Here is a 23,256-nt window from a genome sequence, read left to right on the forward strand (position 1 = left end):
TTCGAGTTTTAGTTTTTTTATTGTATATGCGAGAACAATTATAGTGATATGGACATTCACTCTAAAAGAAGCTGAACGAAGCTTCAGTTCATTGCGCAGCTTGTTGTTTCATCTCGATCTTGACTAATTAAGCTCGCTGTCACTTTATTCAATTTTATAACTTTATTAGGGTATTATTTATCTAGCAAGTAGTTCGTGTACACCGACATCTCTTAAGTCGGAATTTTAATAGCAGTAGTTCATATTCCGGTGTAGAAGCAAGTAACATAATGCACACATTATACCATATGCGAAAAATATTAATATCGCATACATATTATTGGCAACATTCATTTGCATCAGTTTGGACAACTTGGTTTGGATCAATTATAAATGTTCAGTTCAAGGTTTATTGATACTTGTCGTGTTGTTAATAAAACCTTTCCGAGTTTACTTTCTTCGTTAGATCATATTAATCCATTTTCTAAGGAGAATCACAGAGATGCAATCCATACTGTTTCGTCTCAGAATAAAAGTTATCCACATGATGAAATTGGTATTGGGGGGACGGCGATGAATATTTATCTAAAAAAAAAACTGACCTGACGTTTGGATTTAAATTTAAGTTTATTATTAAACAAGGATTAATCATTAATTAATTATAATCGAATAGCTTATCAATTTAGACTAATTAAGATAAAAATAGATTTATTTTACCAGTAAGACGACCTTGTAGTCCTTTCAGTACAAACAATTAGCAAAGATTCGAAATAGAGTAACTCTAACCATTATACAGTGAAAAAGAAATTAAACAAAATTAAATAATTACTAGGTACACTAAGAAATATAAAATTTCCTCACTGCTGCTCGGAACCTATACACACTAACAAATGCTATGATCTTAAGTGGTAGAGAGTTGCATAACTTTTTAGCGTTGATAAAAAATAGTCTTAGTCGGACGAACCGGTTTTTCTCAAACAGATAACTTGGCGCAAAAGTATAAATGAGCTTCTGAATGAAGATCGCATTTGGCACATTAAGAAACGATGAAAAATCATAATCTAAAATCTTTGACGAAAACCGCGATATTCTCTCGTATTTGCGCTTATTGAAAAGATGTCTGCCACATTTATTGACAAACAATTGTAACTTAACGCTTGGGCCATATATGTTGGCTCCGTACGATATAAGTGGCACAATAAGACATTTAACTAATCTCAACTTAGCTTGAGTTGGAACGTACGAAGGGGATAAACGCAATTCCCTTGCAACGTTATGTACTCGCACGAACGTAAGATTGATATGATCGTCAGCACTCAAACGTGAGTTAAATGTACAAACAAGATTGGCAACCTGCTCGATAATATCAATCACCCATTATAATGTTAGGTACAGAGTCAGAATCATAAAAATTGGATGATATCACGGTGGCTTTCGTTTTATCTCAGTTTACTTTTAAATTATTAACAATGGATCAATGCGAGATGCGACACAAATCGCCGTTAATTCGTTGAATCAGTCCCCATGTGCGTCATTTGCGTAGAAATGAATTTTGGCAACAAGTATCAAGTTCAGCAATGGTGATACTGAACAAAATGGCCCCCAAAATAGACTCTTTGGATGTACCACAGTTAACACGTCTAATCCCAGAGAAGGAGCACACCGATTTTTGCAGACTGACACCCTTTATACCAATAAGACCTAATAAGCTTGATGGCCGTTGGACCGAAACCAAAGTCAGAACTTAACTATTTGAACAATAAATTATGATTAACGGTGTAGAAAGCCTTGGAAAAATCAACTATAACCAGAGTAGTTAAGTTTCCCTTACCATACTTTGGACGAATATCTTTCAACATCTATTACAGGAATGACCTGCCTTATAAACTGACTTCAGAAAGTAAACTCTTGGAACATAAATGCAACCTAATCTGGCTACTAACCGGGAAAGTTGATTTAGACTGTTTCGCATTATGTCCTATTATCGATAAACAGGTTTCCAGACATCGTTCATTGTAAAAGCTCTGAACTTGAAAGCATCGCCATGTGATTGCTTTTGAAAGTGTTTACTTCTTCCTAGTGCAAACATAGTAATAGCTGTATATGAACTTTTGACAGCTGCCTATTAGCTTAGCCTTTATGTTATTTAATTTTATAAAAAATAAGTTGTAGTGCACCCTTAAATATACTACACCGCTTCGCTTAATAAAGTTGTTCCAATAATGACTTTTTAAAATAAGGAAAGTGGTCAAAAAAGTGGTCCGAGCGATCCGAACAGTTTTCAATAATGTTCATCCTTGGACTAAAGCACGTCAACCGTGATCTGTAGATTGAACGCAAGAATTCAAGACAGCCAGACGAATAGGCGGACACACAAGCCTAGATCGATTCAGAATCACTTTTGGCATGATAAAAGGCGGTCGGCATATCTCAAGTAGCTCTAGATGTTGTATCCGCAGAAATTTAATGTGCGCTTGTAACGCAAATGGTCTTGGATATAAGTAATTAAACATAAGATGTAAAGAAATATATAAAATTAAAATAAATTTGTCTTTCGCTTCCAAATGATACATTTTCTTATCATTTTCATGGCCCTTGATGGTATAACTCGATTTACTGACCCTTCACTCTTTGATCTCAGTGCTTGTCTCTTAAGGAATTTATATGAAGAATAAACCTTATCTGAAATGGCAACCGCCCTGAAAAGAGCCTTAAAAAAAGGACAAAAATATTACGTTTTTAAGATTTATATTATAACTTTTTCTTGGAACTTTTTCCTATACTCAAAAATCTGGTTACTCTTATTATTATTATTTATTTAGATCAAAGGCGTAAATTCCAGGACCAAAAGTCAGATGAGTATTAGCAACCAAGAGTATTTTCGCTTTCTTTTTTGAAAAACGGTTAGTTTATTAGCTTTAATAATGTTAAATCTTTATTGACCTTATATTCCTCCGATACTTTCAAGATGTCCAAGGGGTTTAACGCTCCGAAAGCCAGGCTTCGAATATTGGAAATATTTTGGCATGTACAAAGTATATGTATGTTTATGGAGTAGCGTTTTTAAGGATTCATTTAAGTATTGCTATAGTACGACCAGGGCGGATTTTTGCAAATGTTTTGATTTTGATTTTCTCAACGTTGATTGGATGTAAGACTGGAACGAAATTAGCATTAACATGCGAGTAGTTTGGACGATGGTAGCGTCGAGCCTTTTCGTAGAAAAAAAATTTTTTTTAAGCAAAGTTTTTATACCGATCATAACGGGTAGTATATTTATTTCACCAAACAGCTATTATGTATTGAAATTGATTTCAGAAGACGTATAGACTGTCTTGTGATGATGGTAAATAGTCGATTTGATTTTACTACGTCCATCTGTCTGTCCATTTGTTTGAATCACGTTTACTAACTTAATACATTATCTTTAGGACTTTCGTTAAGGTATATATTTCAACTTATTGAATCCCGCCAGGGGTCTGTCCATAATTTTTAAAAGCATTGATAATTGTCCGCTTTTTCCTGAGTTATCGCTCCAATATTGCATAGTTGTTAGTTAGCCCATTTTTTTTTTTTTTTCGCAAAACCAAGTTTTTGCAACGATCACGATAACATCGTTTTTAAGTCTTAAGTCGTATAAGAGTATGCGATATATATATATGATACACGCTTGACATATCAAATGGATAGATTTCACTGCATTTAAATTAAATATTATGGACAAGCTAGCGTTAGGTACAAAATCAATCCTGCTCAACGGAAATGAAATTTCGTTTTTAATATCGGTTGTTTAATAAGCAAATTCTCATACATATTTTATGCTTTGGAATATACGACGATTAATTCAATGCAATGGAATAAATGTGTTTTCACTTACATATAACGTTGCGTTTAGAGTACGTTTACATATTAGTTTGTTTTTAACTAGATAGTGTCTTGTAAGCAGCGATGGAAACGTATGTACGAAATTTCAATTTAGAGGATTAGTTTACGGTTTTCGCCTATTATGTACATGCTTGTAGATAGGCTACATCCACAGACGTTTCCTTTGTTTTTCGCAAATTTCTGCTGGGTTTTAAGCTAAGTGAGGAATTAGTTAGAAGAGGGAATGTTAGAAGAAGGAAGAAGAAGAAGGTAAACGGATGCTCATACAGACGGACTGGATGAAATCAAGTTACGACCGTACACTGATCAAGTGTTTTTTTTACCTTATGTGCTTTCTTGTGCTTATTTCAGGCTGTTACAAAGGAAGGAACACATCCAGAGTATTCCATCCTAGACTGACCGATATAAGATAAGTCGCTATCCAAAAATTAAAAAAAATAAAATACTGAAGCAATATAAAAAAATTGTCTTGGAATCTTACACTCAATCTTCTTTTGGAAATGTCTTATATGCGTATATTTTTAAATGCCGCCTTTTTTTAAAAAAATCACTAGAATTCGCAATCCGTTTAAGTGCCTTATTCATTCATTTCATTAAAGATTAGTTTGAACATGTTTAAGTAATTATAACTTGCTTTACTCTCTCCCTCAATCTTCTTAAAAATTCATTTTTTCCTTCTCTCTCTCTCTCTCTCTCTCTCTCTTTCCGTATCTATTTCTCTCTTTTTCTACTTACGTGTTTTTTCGTGAAATAAGTTCTTTTGTTTTATAATTTACAAAAAATGCATTTTAACTAGTAGATGGCGTTCACATCCGCTTATCAATAAGTCCATCCATAAGTGCATAATTTTCTTTAAAGTAACATATACCCACACGCATATATGTATACATACATATATATATATAAATATTATAATCGCCCTAAAGCAAAAGTTAATTCTTTTTCGTTTTGTGTCCGAAATATGTATATACATGCGCATGCAGATGTGAGTACTTTTTTTTTCCAAGCCACACATACACACTTTTTTATTTTCATTTACATAAAGGTATGCCTACATGCGAACTCAGCGTTCAATACGTTTGATTTGGAGAGGCTGCTCCGTTGTTGTCAGTGCATATGTTTATGTGAAGCTGTTTAAATACTTTAAAACTCTACTCTGTTATCACTTCTTTTGAATGTTTGAGTTTTTATTAGTGTTATTATATCATACATCACTTGCACTGCACGTATATACTAAGGCTTGGCGGATATGTGCAACATCCAGAAGAACTTGAGATAGCCCCGCCTTTTATTACGCTAATCGACTTAGAATCATTGTCTGTATCAATCTAAATATGTCTAGCCGTGCAACCGTCCTGTTCAACTTACAGTCCGCAATTTTTGAGCTATTTTGATGAAATTTGGTACATTGGCGTGTTTTGCATGTTTCCGATCGGACCAATTCTCGTAAAACGCTTTATTGGGAAAGGCAATATTCGAGTAAACGTAGGGTGGTGTAGGGTGTTTATTAGAGAACCGGGACCAATATAGTGTTTTCACTTGTTTTTTGATGTTATTTTGTTGTGCTAGTTGTTGCTGTTGCCTTTGAGGCTATTGTTATTATCTTGATCCCACTGCAGCTGATTTTGTTTACTTTCATTGTATACGACTTTTGTTGTTATCTTTTTTGCTTATAGTCTTTGTTCGTCGACTTGTTTATGTTATTTTAAAAATTTTCAAACTATGTTTGATAAACCGTTTCATTAATGAGAATGTCAGGCTTTCCTACATATATGAATACATATTGTAGTTTTAAAAGTATCTAAGTGCGTACATATGTATGCGAACACAGATACATTTATGTAAATGTTTTTATTGTTATACATACTACTGTAAGATGTGGGTACACTCATTTTGTTTTTTTTAATAATGTGTGTAACTCCCAAAAGGAAGCTTCAGAGTCCCTGTAAAATATATATATTCTTGATCAGGATAAGATCCTGAGTTGATTTAGCCACGTCTGTTGGCCTGTTTGTCTGTGTCTATATGTCTATATGTCCGTGTGTTTGTATGGTATGTATTGTTGGTACTCTCCTGGTCGCAAATAAAGATATCGACTTTAAATTTAGTAGAAACATTGGAAGATTCTGCAAGAAAATGGGCCAAATTAGTTGGAGCGGAAGCGCGCAGTGAAGCGTAAATTGAACGCAATTCCGGATTTTTGTTCTACTCCTTTCATGAAAAAAAGGAAAACATCTGCCCCGCTCACACAAACTTACAAATGATTACATTTTTCATTTTTTTGAGTTTTTAAGGTAAACAAAACCGAATGCTTAAAACAATTTTGTACACTCCTTAAATCAAGATATATTACCTGCCTAAAAATGGGTTAATTTTAAAATGAATATGGTAGACACCGAGATTGCTTTTTTCGTAATAATACTGGTGATATGGGTAAAAGAGCTTGGAGAGTACATTGAGAAAAACGTAGTGGAGGGTATGCGTGGTTCGTCCAACTCCGAATATAACTTACTTACTTGTTTTTTTACTTTACTATTTGCTAGAAGTGACATTATTGCATGGAACAGCTACCAGCGCTTGCAGTTTTTTATTGTAGCGAAAATACATTTGTTATATTTCTTACGTTGTCTTGCGTTTTCACAATTCATATATCTAAACTATATATGTAAGACATATATAAAAAAAAATATATATAAGGCATATATATATATATATGTGTCATATATGTATATATATATATATACATATTGGCAAGGATGAAACTTGTAGTTTACTTTTTTGGCAACTTTAACTGCTTGTCACTTGACATTGACTTAATATTTTACCGTTCTGCTTTGTTTGTTGAAGAAGTTGCACATGTCCCCCTAGAAGTAAATTATCCAAAGCTCTAAAGATAATTATGAAGTTTTTTTAAAAACAATTTTTTTTGATAATGAATCTGTCGAAAATTCGTACAGTCATGAAATCGTTGTTACGTGGAACTACGACTTCGCAGACCGCTCGAAATATAAATAGTGTCTTTGGTTCTAGCGTAAGTACCCAGCAAACAGTCTCAAATTGGTTTGTCGAATTTCGCATTGGTAACCCTGACTTTACAAATGATCCACGCGGTCGCCCAGAATCAAAAGTTAATAATGACGTACTAAACTTGACAGTTACTTATCAATTACCATTAAAATTTGGTGTTAGCAAACAAACAGTATTAACTTATTCAGCTCAAATTGGGCAAAAAAAGTTAGAAAAAGTTCAATAATTCGGTTCTTCATGAACTGAATGAAAAACAGAAACAAAAGCGTTTTCAAGTTTGTTTGATGTTATTTTCTGATTAAAAGTCTGAGCCATTTTTGAATCGTATTATCACTTGTGAAGAGAAAAGCATTGAATGCGACAATCGCAAACGTTAAGCGTAGTAGTTAGGCAAGGATAAATCACCAAAACATACTCCAAAGTGTAGTATTCATCAGAAGAAGCTGATGGTGCGTGTTTGGTTGTCAAGGACAGGTGTAGATTATTACGATTTCATGAAACCATCAAACATCGCAGAAATACACCGTGACCGGGTAGATAAAATGATGCTGAAATTCAAAAAAAGAACAGCCCAAATAGATCAACAGATTGGGTCCTATCTTATTGCAAGATGACTCCAGATCGCACATTGCACAAATAACCGTGCACCGAAACTACAGGACTTGGAATTGGAGCTTCTTTATCATTCTCGATACGAACCCGATCTAGCTCCCACCGACTACCACTTTTTTCGCAATTTGGACAATTTCTTGATAGTGAAAAATTTCAGTTCCGACAACGCACTAAAACTGGCTTCCCACGAATTCATAGACTCGCGTCCGTCAGGATTTTACACCACCGGCTTGAACAATCTGCCGCTTAAATGGCAAAGGACAATATAGGCGGACACTTTGATGAATTAAATAATATCTTATACTTATAAGTTTTCAGAAAATTTTGCCTTTTTCTTACAAATTTCATCCTTGACGACCTTATATATATATATATGTTCTGCCTAAGTACTCCTTCCGTCCAAGTTGCACTTATTCGTTTGAAGTTTTATTTATTTAAAAATTTATAAATAATTTATATATACGCATTTATATATAAAACATTGTCTGTCTTCCGTATACTGCCATTAGTCTGTTGTCTCATTATGTTCAACATTAAGTTCATTGTATTTAAATTAAAGTCGGCACTGAAAAATCACGTCTTGTATTGTTTGCATAAAACACGTACCTAAGCTTGCGATTGTAGGGGAAAGAAAGAATAGAACGAATAAGCAGCACTAAAAGAAATATTAAATAGTAAACTCTTTATTTGGAAGCGATTTTAACGCAAATTATTGAAAATATGTGAATCTGTTTGATTTTATGGACAGATTCGGTGTATTTATACGCAGCAGGGAAAAATAACTATATACTAATTTTATTAATCCGCTTGGAATACTTGGGAATGTGTACTGAAGATTTCAAGAAGTAAATATGTATGCAATGTGTTTTCTTCAATTATTAATCTGGGATCATGAGTGGATATAGGAATTTTTCGTAATAAGATCGCCTTCCATTTACGTGTCGGCCTTACCGTACGTATTCATCTGCTAGCCTACACGTCCCCGCGTTTGTCTGTGGAGGATTTATTCGTTTATCCTCCGAACGGTTCTTCCGTGTAATCGTCAGGCTGGCCGGTCATCCTTTCAATTATGTTCTCAATCACGCATTCGTAGGTTTATTTCTCTCTTCGTTTGTCTGTTCGTCCGCCTGTGTTTTTGGCTGACGTATCCATCCCTTCCTCTTTTCGTTTATGGTATTTAATAAATAACAAAAATTTTCGGAGAGACTTAAACGCCGGCAAATACTTTTCTTTTATTAAATTTAATTATAATATGCATATATATTGCGATCCAAGCCTTTTCGGTTATGTCGATTATGGATCTATGAATGAGCACAAATTGCTTTAGTATGATATAATTTGTCAATCTGTTGGTTTTTAGGGAACCACCATAAGGCGAACAAAGCTGCCTGTTTATACAAAGTGATTCATTTGTTTTTTAAAAATTAATTCCAGGTAAATGTGAAGGGTTGTTTTGAGAAAAACGCAATACAGATTAGACACGAATCGTATTCTTTCCTGATTTTTTTGATATTTATCGTCTTGCTACTTGCCTTAGATCGTTGTCAATTATTGTCGATCAAGGTTTTAGTATTTTAATAGCATATGTTAGGTACTGATTTAAAATGAGAATGGATAGTGTTAAGAGAATTAAGTACTTTGTGGAACAATTTTTTTCCATATGTAAAAATTAAAAAAATTTTAAGCCTCTACAATATGGGGTGAGCATAAACAATTTTTCCACTTTCTGCGGTACTGTAGAATCGCCAAGAAAAAAGACATGGAAATTTTTGTTATTGTATTGTATTTTTTGTAGTTTAAAAATATGGAGCAAGAAACCGTTCTTTTTGTTTTTGGCTTTTAAAATTGCGCAGATATTCTTAGTTGTAGTGTGACGTGTCCTTAGGTAGATTTGGCCAATCTGTTATAGAAACCTGCACGAGAACATTCGATATGCTTTCCAAATTTGGATCCGATATCTTAAGCAAGAGAATGTTCACCACAGCCGTTACATAGAAGAACGGATGGACATGTTTAAATCGATTCAGAATTTGATGCTCGTCAGTAATACATACCCTTAGTAGGAACCTGAAAATTCTGTCTTCGTACTGAAAACAAAGTAAATAATTACTTATCCTCTGATAGGAAATATATAAATAAAACATATTTTTGAATGAACGAGTTTTTACAGGTAATAAACTAAAGGTTACATAAGCCCGAGCGGTCTCTGTGTTAAAATTGGTTGCTTTACATAATTTAATACATCCAATTTTAGTTTTGAAGGCTATAAACGTTCTGGAGCTTCGCGAAAGGTGTCGGCTGAAGAAGTGTAATGTTTAGTGTGTTAGACGAAAATGCAGCACAAACTCAAAAAGAACTTGATGAGCACATATTAGTGTGTCAACTAGCATTTTCAGTTCGATTGCATACAAAGGGAAAGATAGAATTCTTGAAGAACAAATGGAAGAGAGCAACGATAGCAGTTTTGACATCTATTTACGCTTATTATGGATAGCGAAGGATTGATCCTGTACGATACTGCTAAATGAAGTAAAGTGAGGCTTAATCCACGATAACCATTCACATCAATCCGAAAGCCAAATATTCATACTCAGCAAATTGGGCAGTGCGTTTGGTGGGATTTGAAAGAAATCATTTACTGCGAGCTTGTTAAGCCTAGACGAAATAACGCTAAACTAGTTGAAATAAGTGACACACTTGAGAAAAGGAGACCATTTACGGGCAAATGTATTTAGAAGATCAAATCATCATAAAAGTTGAAGATGATGTTGAAGAAATGATTTAATAATTGTGTTGTCTCGAAAACACAAAATATCTTACGTAAAAGCCTCCGTAAAGAATTCGATAAGAGGCAAAAGACCATACATAGTGATGGTGGATAACAAATATGTTTTACATAGGCTTGAATTTTTTCAAAAATACAAGTGAAATTTTTATGTAATACACCTGATATTTATATGTTTTATAAGATTTCTGATAAATATTTCTGACTAAGGGATGGGGTGCGGCAAGATTATTTTATCCGTCGTTCTTCGCTGGTGTGGATTTAAAATACTTTTAGTTTCTTTTTCTTAAATACAAAGAACGAAAAAATTGTTATACCATTGTAGGCCACTGAGTGTTTAATCGCTACCGTACTTACATAACAGTATTATAATGTAAATTTAAATACAAAACCGATAATGTTTTAAATAAAATACAAAGCGTTTGAAAGCCTTGCTTCTTGACTCCTTCACAAAAAGCATTCGTTCAAGCACCCATAGTACAGATGTGTGGAATAAATAGTTCATGTTTGTACTTCTCTGTTATCTGAACGAAGAGGAACGTTTCGTCTAGCGCTGAAGCAAGACTTCAGTTTATGTGATTGAAGTTTAATGGCATCGCGTTTGTATATAAACACACACATGCACACACACACTTTACTTACAAACCTTACGCAAATAGAAATGCTTTACTAGAGAAAAACTGAACAAGTAAGAAAATTATTTTCGGTTGTGACCGAATTTCTAATACCCACCACCGCTATCCTATCTTTATAGAATAATTTTGTGAAATCTTATATCGAGTAATTTTTGCAGTTTACATGCAACGCGAGAGGGAAAGGAGAGTTGTTGACAGTTTTTCTTACATATGTTGTTCATTTTCAAATTCTCTTGCAAATTTTTTGGCGATGTCTTTATATTTTCGAGCGCGACAATGTTTAGCAGAGATATTACACATTTGCGCAGACGGACAGGTGGACAAATAAACAGACAGACATGCTTAGGTGTATTCCGAATTTGAAATTAGCCAAGAATTTGAATGGCACACAATAAAATTTAATAGGCGTGGCCGATTTTTTCGATTTTTGTAGCGGTACTACAGCATTGCCCGCAGAATACATGAGCTTTATGAGTCATGAGCAACAAACCGATTTTTTATTCCTTTTGGAGAGCAGAGGTGTCGCCAATTTACGAAGTATTTTACGAGTGCTCATTTTCAATACTAACCTGCGTGCAAGAACTTCCAATATTTTTACCAAACTTGAAGCCGATAATTTGATTTTTACGGCCAAGAGAATGTTTACAAGAGATATTACATAGACGGACAGACGGGCATGCTTAAATCGATTTAAGATTTGATCCTGATTAATAACACATGTAATTTGTAGGGTCTCTGAATCTTGGTTCTAGGTGTTGCAAACGTTTTAACAAAATGAACATACCCCTTATCCTTCGGTGATGGGTATAAAAAACAAAATAAGGAGGATATTAAGCCCAGCTCGAAAAGAATTTTTGGTAATTGTCGCATATCTGGGTGTTCTAATAGAATTCGCAAAAGTATTCTCTATAAAGGAAAAGTGTATGGCCCCACCGTGAATGTAACAGAGGCAACACAATGCAATATAAAGTTTATGGCTACGCTACTCATACACAAATATATTGCTGCCTGCAATCTACGAAGCATTATAATATACAAAATACACAAAATTTATGTATGTACATAACATATACGAACAGTAAATGTAATAACATGATGAAAAGGCTATGGTATAAACAGCAGTTGGTGGCAGATTTATATTCAAAATTTTGTTAATGATCGTCGAAAGGTTTCTGGACTTAACCTGATAAGATCGGCAGTGAAGAGTTCAAGGTTACTTTCAATACTATGAAAATTATTGATACGACGATAGGCAGACTGGCAGATAGACAAAGCAAGAGCAACCCAAACGAATAAGCAAACTCATAAAAGTCAGAGACATAGACAAACGGCCAGATGAGTGGATAGACAGACGAAAAATAAATGTGTGGAATGATAAACAGTAAATCGATTTCGGATTGACGTTCAGTTTGATTAAGAACTTGTACATGGGTTTTTGATGAGCATTCAGAGGACTCGCCTCGGTTGACGTAATAGCGTATTTAAAATAGTATTATTGTATACAATGTACTAAGGGTTAGATCTTCATGTTTCCCACTTTTGCTAATTGTAGATAAAGCCATTCACCACACATTTTCAATGCAATGGCAATATAACACGCAGACGTCGTGTAACATAATTTTATACACATCACCGAAGAATGGGACTATATATATATATATATATATGTATATATATATATGTATGCACGTTTGGTTAAGACGTTCAGAATAAGAAGAATTAGAAGAAAGCATCAAAGGTCCAGGGACTCTTGATCTGATCAAATTCTGAATCAATTTAAGCTTGTGCGCCTGTGTAACGTCATTCTCCTGGCCGTAGAAATGAAGTTATCGCTTTTAAATTTGTCAGACATGTTGGAAGTTCTTGCATGCAGGTTGGTATTCAAAATGGGACGAGCCGGTCGAAGGACACGCTTAGAGTATTACGTAAAGTGAGGGCACCTCCATTTTTCAAAAGGAATAAATAGTTAGTCTTTTGCTCCATTTTTCCGTCCATCAGTCTGGCCAACTGTATGGAATCTGTGGTAATCAACCGCGCCCACCTACTATCATAAAGTATGAAAATTTAGTTCTTTTCTAGAATCACGGCGATGGGTAAAAGATTCGGCCGCGACCGAATATAATTTTCTGACTTGCTTTTTTTGTTAAAACGCTTGCAACACGCAAGAGAAAAAATAAAATTTTGACGCTATTGGCTTTATTTAGGCGTGATTGAATTTTTCCATACTTGCACAGATATTATAGTCTCACTCATTTTAGAACATGTGCAATGAGTCAAAAACCAAATTTGCTTATTTTTCGAAGCATAAAGGTTCTTCTTAATTTATGTTGTTCTTTTTCTTAATTTATCGGATACTTTGGCGAATTTGGCCCATTCTCACTATCAGCTTGTTTGCAGAAGCTTTCAATGTTTTACTTAAATTTCAAGTCGATTTCTTCATTTTTACGGCCAGTAGAATGCTTAACATGAACCGTCCTTCCATAATGGCTATATAAAAAGAATGGTTTCGATTCCAAGCTTTTATAGGCAACAACTTGAAATCGTAGTTATGATTGAAGTCACGATTTCAATTAACCTGCTTATATATATAATATATATGCATATAATATGCTAATAAATGCAGTATAACTTTTTTGTGTGGATATATAATAAAAGTAAATCATGTATATACAAAATTGAACTAACTTATCATGTATTCCAATGTTAAAAATGTACAGTTTGATGTAACTAGCAAACAAAAACCCAAACCAAACAACAACAAAGCATTATAGTAACGATGTGCGCTGAACAAATACGCATATAGAAGATATGTAGGCATGTAACGGTTGCATTATGATAAACTCATAATTATTTAAGAGTTTAACAATAACCAACAATTTAAGTCCCATTGATGATTATTTCCCTAGTCATTTGTCAGTAAAGACGAACAAAAAACATTGAATACATTTGAAATCATTCATTATCTTTAAAATGACTGAGTGAATAAACGAAATTATTTTAGATAAACGGGGATAAGCATTAACTAGCATATGCATGTGTGCGCGTAGTTTTTTATCAATAGCACACGTTTTCTGATAAGTCAAGTTATTGGAGACGACGCTCAAAAACCCGATACTGACAATCATCCTCGTTAGTATAAAATGAACAAAAGACTCCGCATAGTCAATAAGTGATAATAATAATTTTTCGATTATGAAATATTTCCTCTTGGTTATTCAAAAATATTCAATTCAAAAAGAAGAAGTCATTTGACGATATGCATTGTTTCGCTATTCTCACTCTTTTCAGTTCGCAATCCAATGAACGCCAATTTCTAAAGGATTTCATTAGTGGAGCTCCTGGTTCCTCTGGGGCCAGATTGGCTGCTTGGTTGCAACCAGAACCACGTCTAGATCCCAATAAGTAAGTATAAATTTGTTTATTATGAAAATTTTCGAACTCCTATGACTGTAATAATGTAGAGTTCTAGTCGCTTTGGGAAGGAATTTCAATACGACACTGGTTAAGAGGCTCTTTCGGAATGTAAAAAGTATTGTTTCAAATCTAGTGTGTCAAACTTTTTTGTATAAAGGTTTTTATAGCTTTAGATTTAGGTTTGTAAGGATATATCATCATATTTATTTATATTTCAGGTCAACTGAATTTTAAAGAAAATCAAAAATTACGCGTTATTATTTTCATTTTTTTTTTTATTTTCTCTTCGCATAACACATTAATGCGGTTTATTCCAATTTCAAACCCAATTCGTATGTCTAGTCCCGTAAATTTGTCAAAAACTTTGTAAGCCCGCACAGTTTTCCATATCTTTGTAACTTCTCTCAATTAATTTTCTTAAATTAATTCATCACCGATCAATACATTTGATCTGTACAAAAAACTTCCATGGTTTTGAAAAACACTACAAATTTCGTAATAATTGGATCATTAAGATATGCTTTGTATTTGACATATAAGTAAGTATATAAGTAATCTAGATGAATTTATGGTCTTCCATTGAAAGCAGGCATTACGCGCTATTAGATCAAAATATCTGCAACAAAATTTATTTTCCGTCATTTAGTTCAGTTATTTAAAAGAATTTTTTTAAAAAGGGTTCGTCCGCTTAACACTGTACTTGCAAAGCGCGGTTCGGATACATCACGATTAGAATAATCGAATATGTGTTTTTTTAATTGAGTTTTATACCCATCACCGAAGAATGAGGAGTATATTCATACGTTTCATTCAAACGTTTGCAACGCCCAGAAGGAAGCTTCAGAGACCCTACAAAGTGTATATATTCTTAATCAGCATCAAATTCTAAATCGATTATTTAACTTGCTTTTTCATTTGTATGCACATTTGGAATCAAATTTTATAATAAAATTTTTATCACCAAATTTAATACCTTAAGGCTTGGCTTCGACACAACGCGGTATATATCGCATTGACTTGCATTATATCAAGGTATCTTATAACACGACCTCGATCTAACACGAACAAGCTTTCGATTTAACACTACAGATTTTATTGAATTATATCGAAGTTTAAATGACATTATTCTTTATGATGTTTTAGTTAAAATAAAAACGTAAAAGTTATAATAAAATTTTAGGCTTTTCTGAAAATTATTTTGCTATTGTGCGTTCACGCTATCAGGCTTCTTCTTGTTCATTGTACTTCTTCGACTGGATCACGTCTATGATGTTTTCGGCAACATGGCTCGTTTTTCAAACAACATAGCTCAAATAGCACACCGAAATCCCTAAGATTCATATTCCTAAAATTATAGTTCAGTTGTATATTGCGATGCCTTTCATAATGCTCTCTGTCTGACTCACTAAGCTTATTGATACGATATCTTTGCTTCGGCTTTCGGGTATTTGTAAATACAACCTTTCTTGCACTTTGTTTCGTGTTGAGGTGGGTTAATACTTTCACTTTTATGATTGACTTTGGTTTAAGATTTTTGAACATATCTTGATGAGTTTTAGCGACATATTTGTTTGATCCATTGGATTGGGTTAATAAGCAAATGATAATCTCCCATGTCGCAGTGTCCCCATGTTTAAAGTATAATTTAGCATTTTGCCCTCTATGAGTCTTCCGTTTCATATTCCAGTCACAGCGATCGTTAAGAACAAAATAAGACTCTATTTCGTGACAAGGGCCCTATTTAATATGAAAATGACGGCGCTTGAATCGCTACAAGATTTTATGAAAAACGGATAATTTCGCCATTGTCAAAATTCACACCATATTACATTGTCATGGAAATTCCGTGTCCGTGCCTTATGGCAATTCCGTTGGGAAAACAGTTCGAAAGGCAGAACGACCTTTGAATTTATCCGTGATGTCTAGTACGTGGAAAAACACCCAGATTTTAGTTTTAGACTTCATCTGGGATTTCTGCTTACGGGCAACGGATCCCTTAATGCATATTTGCATAAGAGAGGTCTGTCGGGAACTGAGACTTGCCTATGTGGCATGTCCAAAGATTGGTTGCCCATTTTGTGTGTATGCTCCAAGTACTCGGATTTTAGAGACTTGAACGTAATTGGTATACGACAGACGGATGGGAACTTTGACCTTAGTGTGGCCCTCTCTACTTCTGAGACGGTGGCAGCTCTAGGAACGTATGCTGCGCGGGCATTCGCCAGACGCAGCGCGGAGAGATTTGATCTGGGCAACTCTGTCTGATCTTCGTCCGTGCTCTTCTTTTACGGTGACAATGACTGAAGAACAGGGGGTTAGGAACTGCATGGAGTTCTTAAGTCTTACCAGACGCTTTCTCTCTCTGGTTGGTGATGTAGGGAAATCCGTTTCCACGTTTCCCTACATCGTTATTGTTGTACACTCGGTCTTCGGACTCTGTCCACTATAATTTTTCCCCAAGATGTTGAGATAAGCCTCGCTCCGCCCAGTGAGAATACCATGCCCATATGCATGGTATAGACGGTTTTCCTTCAAATGACTATCTCATGCCGAGTGCGGGTCTTATGGGACCTAGAAGGTCCGACCGAAGACTCTTATAAATTATTTTCTCAATTTTCTCCTCAATTCCGGTACCACGGGCGTCAGGAGCCCCCAAAGCACTTCCTCTAGCTTTGGCCTGACAACGGGAACGGCCCATAGCGGGAGTTTCGTGGTGGCTGTGGTTGGCCCAAAAATCGCGGGAAGAGTTTCTTGCTCGGTGTGGAGTTGCATTGCAACCGGGTGCCTTACCCACAGAAAGGCAGAGGTTTTAGGTAGGCCTCGCCCTCACCAGAGGGGAGATGCGACCCTAACGTATCTCATCTGGTACTCGGGGACTTAATATTCCTCATGGCAACGTGTGCGTCGACTTCGGCACCGTATGTTGCGAGGATTATTAACCTCGGGGAGTTCAAGTGTTTCACACTCCGTGTGCCATCGGGCACCGTGGGGTTAAACCTTCACGGTAGTACCCACGTTAAACCCTCGAAGACATCTGTCATAGAAATTCAATGAGTATGGGAAATTGCTGTACGAGCGAGCACTTTTATGTATGCAAGAAAGTTGGCCATACCACGTTGTACAGTCACAATAATTAAATAATGTATGAAATATATGATTGGATAGATGGAAGTGGTCAAAATAGTGTGTAGTGAAACTCAAAAAAAGATTCCATTTGATAATATTTTCACGTTTAGTTTATTGAGTTCTATAATATATTTCTCTTTTAGCTGAACTGTGGTCAGTGTCTTATATAATATGTTGTTGTGCTAACCTAAGCAAAATAGTAAAGTTTTAAACTAGGTTACTACTAAAATTTCACAAACTTAACTTATCTTAATTAGGGTACTACATTTAATTACATTTAATATGGGCTATAACTAAAGTAGATTACCTTAACCACGTTATAGCTAGATTTACATTATGTAGAAATATAAGAAAATGTAAACATAGCATTAATGATTAATAAGTGAGTAAGAAGTAAAAAACGATAAAGCTAAGGTAATGCTACAATTGAGATGAATTTAAATGAAAGTTTGAATGGTTTTCTTTAAAAATTATTTTTTATATCATTAAAGCTCGTTAAATTTTCTCATATTTTCAAATTATACTGGCATTAGGTGTGAATTGAATACAATAACCGAACCGCTACGGTACGGTTGGCCAACACAGATCACAGTAAGCATACGTGATCAGTATGGAGATGCCATAGTGGTGCCCGAACTGAAGGTTTGTCTTGTTTGTTAATTTTCTTTTTTTCGTTGATATATACTCATTTACATATAAAAAATACAAAAAAAGGTCGAAATAAAGGCAATACCTACTGGTGCAACCGGTAATGGCAACATTAAATTACGAAGAGCTTCCCAGACAGACAATTATTTTGGTGGCATAGCACCGCCGCCACGTCTTAACTACGAACCTACTGTTAAAGAGAAAATGTGCTTTAAGGCCATTACCTTTATGAAATCATATAACAATTATTCTTTTGAGGAATTACGCTACAATAGTCCCCTTCAAACTAGAGTCACAGAGACTTTATATGCTCATGATATGGAAGATGGCACGTTCAGCATTCATTGGACTCCCAATGCTGTGGGTAGTTACTGTCTTACTATTAATATCGATGGTATTTTATTAGAGGAGGTTTATCGTGTCGAAGTTAAAGAAGGCAGTGCACCACCTCCGACACACAAGAGAGTAATGAAGAATTCTCAAACTCCCAACAGGCTAAGAAAATTTCACACGAAGAACACGGCTGGTTTGCGTATACGTTCTCATCCAACTTTACAGTCTGAACAAGTGGGTGTAGTTAAATTGAATGGTGTCATTTCATTCATAGATGAAATTGAAAATGACGATGGTGTATGGTTACGACTTTCTACTGAATCTATACGCCAACACTGCACCATTGGTTGGTATCCTACTGAAGCATGGTGCTTACAATATAATCAACATTTGGGTAAAACTTTGCTACATCCAGTAGTAGAAGCAGTGTCTCCTCCGACAGACAATTCTGTACCAGAAATTACTGGTGACAATGCCTCTCTAACTCCTAGGACTTGTATAGCAGCCTCAGAGCACAAAAAGCATTGCGAGTTATTAGAGAGTTTAGAACCAGTTGCTTTAATAACGGAATCGCCGCCGCTTATCAACGAAACATCGGTTTCTCCCAATAAGAAAGTTTTTGATTATTTAACCAGTTCTTCTTTGAAATCGATAGAGGGTCAATCAATTTCAACCAATCCATTCGTTTGTAACGATAGCGATTCAAAGCCCTCATTAGCTGGTGACAATTTTTCCATGACTTCGCAACAGCAAAATTTTGATAATGATATCGAGCAAATATCGAGGCCGGCTTTTGTTGCTGGACAAAGCGACGATACACAATATTCCACTTTAACGGGCTCTTCTAATGCTATTGGTTCGGCTATAGCGGGTGTAGTTGGAGGTGGAGCCATTAAGTTACAAGCTTTACAAAAATGGTTCAAAGGTGACAGCATGAGTGAAGCTAGTGCGATTCGAGAAAATTATCAATTCAAACGCACTGACATGGGCGAAATTGCTTCAGTTTCTGTTCGAGAATTAGTACGAGTGATGGGAGGTCAAGACACCAGAAGCAATGGAAATAATTTTAGCCAACGTTCACCTAACACCACACAAATACCGTTAGAAAAAAAGAAAGATTCGCCAAACAACAGCGTGAAATCAAATGAGAGTTCCGATATATCTGGAGTTATGAGTTCCAATGCGGTATACGAGTCAAGTCAAACGGGACGCAGTTCCAAAGAAGAGACTGTAAAAACGGAGCCGACGCATTTCGACGTAATTAATATGAGGAAAACAAATTTTACACCTAGCCAAACGGCTGCTTTGCTGTCGACCCCAAAACATTCGCCACGAAGAATAATCGGTTCCCGCAAATCGGCAATGAATGCAGTAGGTTCGGCTTCAACAGATACCGGAACTGTTAAAGATTCAGATTTATCGAATTTAGAAGAAGAAATGAGCTTATTGCAAATTACGACCACTGCACCAGGCGGAGATAACACTACTCAAGATCAGATATTACTTGGAGAGTTGAGGACAACCTGTTCCGCGGGCAGCGCTGAATATTCCAGTTCTCATGTTTGGCCGGAACGGATTGGTTCCGCTAGATGTAATGCCACACAAAATGCTTTCTTCAAAACTGCCTCTGGCATTAAAAAAAGCACCATTGGCCCCATTAAACGAGCTATGCCGCCTTCTTTTGCCGAAAGTATTAGAGCTGTGTTTGCAGCATTTCTGTGGCACGAAGGTGTTGTACACGATGCAATGGCTTGTGCGAGTTTTCTCAAATTTCATCCAAATTTGCCAAAAGAGGGCACTATCGTTGTTACTAGACGCGATCATAGCGACAGCAAGCAACAATTATCTCGCGAACAGAAAGTTCAGCAGCGTCATTCCGTGGAAGTGGCCAACGCTGGCAATTATCTAAACATACGGCCTTCAACCCTAGAAACTTTAACGAAAAGTGGTAACTTTTCTGTCAGCAATCGCAGATACCGTAAAACCCAATCTAATGATATCTCTGACACTGAAGGCGGTAGTGAAAAACCGAAACTACATTCTTTGCCGGAAGTCGTGACCGTGCTACCACCAGCTTTGCGTAGTCTTGTATACTTGTGGGAACATATATGCGCCAATTGTATTCAAATAGTTCAGTCAAATTCCTTGGGTCATGAGAAGGTATCTTCCCGCGAGCTAAATGTAGAACCGAAAGAAAAATCTTTCACAAAAGAGAAAGAAAATAAAAAGGTAAAAAAGAAAAAAGACGATGGTTCATGGTGTGAAATATGCCAAGTTTTCCTCCCCATACCGGTTACCTATCATATGAGAATTGTGCACCCCGGCTGTGGTAAATCAGCCAAAGGTAAGGGTTACAATTCCGTTGGCATCTTTTGTGAAGGATGGGCCGGAAATTGCGGTGAAGGTGGGAAAGGTGCCTCCAGTTGGTTTTTAATGTGTGATGCTTGTCGTGACAAATACATATCAACCAATAAAAACACTAACAATTTAAACAATACAAACGCTAGCTGTGCAGGTGAGTTTTGGCGAGAAACATACACTAAATATATGTGTTTTTTCATTTTTTTGTACACTACACCACTTGAGATACAAGGGTGCATTAAGTTCACGTGAATGTATCCAACGCGCAGAAGCTCTTGAGCGCTATTTTTCATTATACTGATCGGCTCAGTGTCACTTTCTTGATCGATTTAAGCTTGGCTTGGTACGTCCCTTCGTCAGTGCGCCTTGTGTAAAATGGTTCGGATCGGATCACATTTTCCACCATTTGCAACATAAGGCCTTGTTAATACGCCCTTATTTATACGGCTTTTATACGAATAACCGCACTAAGCGAAGTGGCATAAAGTATTATCCTACTATAGCATTTTTACTTGTTTTTAATTTAGGCAATGACCTAAATTTGTTTGGGATTAAAACTACCACACTGATCGCCAATTCGGAAATCTACACAACCATGCGCCAAAATGCTACATTTTTATTAGAACTGTCGTCAAATGTTACAAATTTGCCAACTGATCGCACACTCCCGCTTGGTGGAACGACTACTAAACGTTCGCCTCAACAAATGCCAGTAGTAGTTGAACATCAACACTTTAGCATTGCTGATATGAACAGACCAAGTACCAGCAGAGGAGAATCAGTACGGCACAATCGGGTTGGTTTAAAGATTAATGGAAAATCCTCAGGTACTTACCGATTACTACTTGGCAAAGTTATGCAGTTATGTGAACAATTTTTTAGGTAACTCACTGTTCCGAAAAAGCTTCACAGGTGGCCCATTTTCACCAGAGCAACCATGGTTAGCACCTGAAACGTTCGCTTGCTTGGAAACTTTTGGAGCAGGTAACAAAGAAGACCTACCTTATGAGATATTCGGCTTGGGAGCGAATGAAACTGGCCTTGATAGGGTAGCAATTTTATGCAATTTGATGGGTTACGAAATATCGTTATAACGTTTGCACATCTTTTCCATGTAATAGCCTCTCTCTGAAATTTCTTACGAATCATCTGATCCAACTAATTATGAAGCATCTGGTCAATCAGGTTGTATGAATGCAAGCGCTACTTCATCTAGATTTCACCGTAGTTTCTCTATGGGACAAGGTTGGGGTGTGGTACAACAACAAGCCAATAATTCTAATTTGAAACAAGATGAGCCATATTATCCTAAAGTAATATTCCGAAGACGTAACAATTCAATCAGCGATACGGACGGCTCTCTATTGATCTGTTATCCTTCCGAAAACTTGAGGCGTTTAGTGCCAGAGCACGTGCTTCTGGCTACATCGGTGGTACAGCGAGGATTTGCGACGGATCGGGATTGCAATATCCAGCAAACTCAATTCGATAACGAAAAGACCGTTAAAAATCCAAAGCAAGAGCAAAATCAGTACAACAATTTAGATTTAAAAACTGTTAACCATATCCAAATATTATTACAGCGTCCAGCTATGGCTTTTATTACACAAAAGCACGATTTAAAAAAGTTGCGAAGTGCTATGAAACGGAGTCTACGTGTAGCTACTTGTCGTAATTACTCGTTGCAAGCTCTAAATTGGCTTTTGCGTTCTGTTACACAAAGTGTTTGTCTACATGACCTTATGTGGTGGTTTGTAAGTTCTTTGAGTACAGCTACGACCTCATTAGCAGATCCGACTGAGGGAAAATTTGACGATTCCGAACCGGCTCTTGAACACCCTGTTTCGTATACTCAAATTAGCGGTCGTTTGTCTCACATGATTACTAAAAGTTTACATAAGTTTTTACAATCGGTAGCCGATCTGACATTATACCTGCCATTGGGATCATCGGTACAACGTATTGCTATTCAATGCTTTGGTATACGATTTAGACAGACAGATCATCAATTTTTACATAGTTCTCATGTATTTGGTAACATTTCCAAAATATTATCGAAATCCGATGAACAAAATGAAAGTCCAAACATTTTTGGTGTAAACGATAATCTCGTTAATGGAGCTAACGGTGATGAACACAATGCCGTGGGTGGAGGTGTTCATGCAGCCAATGCAATGGTAGATGCTGGAGGAAAAGTCATCTATTACACCGATTTAAATGGTCAGTTTGAATTAACGGTATCTTCACGTCAAGCCATGGCTGAATCATTGATCGATAACTCAACAGAAACGTTTTGGGAAAGCGATGAAGAAGACCGCAATAAAAGTAAAATAATAGAAGTTTCTATGAACAAGTTAAGCTATTGTTGTAAAATAGTTTTAGTTCACATTGACAATAGTCGGGACATTCAGGCAAGTTTTATTACTACCAATGTTTATAATCAAATTTTTG

The 23,256-nt window shown here is 35.9% G+C and overlaps 1 protein-coding gene across 1 annotated transcript in view; it reads left to right on the forward strand.

Annotated features, from left to right (window-relative positions):
- Window positions 1-23,256, forward strand: part of LOC119637478 (E3 ubiquitin-protein ligase highwire) — a 78,038-nt gene that overhangs the window by 51,327 nt on the left and 3,455 nt on the right. Inside the window, exons 19-24 of the mRNA XM_038033503.1 lie at window positions 14,212-14,325; window positions 17,997-18,105; window positions 18,178-20,959; window positions 21,333-21,632; window positions 21,688-21,854; window positions 21,927-23,216. Coding sequence (XP_037889431.1) covers window positions 14,212-14,325; window positions 17,997-18,105; window positions 18,178-20,959; window positions 21,333-21,632; window positions 21,688-21,854; window positions 21,927-23,216 — 4,762 coding nt within the window. The remainder of the gene's footprint in view (window positions 1-14,211; window positions 14,326-17,996; window positions 18,106-18,177; window positions 20,960-21,332; window positions 21,633-21,687; window positions 21,855-21,926; window positions 23,217-23,256) is intronic.

The sequence above is a fragment of the Glossina fuscipes genome, unplaced genomic scaffold (assembly GCF_014805625.2).
Source record: "Glossina fuscipes isolate IAEA_lab_2018 unplaced genomic scaffold, Yale_Gfus_2 59, whole genome shotgun sequence".
NCBI classification, from domain to species: domain Eukaryota; kingdom Metazoa; phylum Arthropoda; class Insecta; order Diptera; family Glossinidae; genus Glossina; species Glossina fuscipes.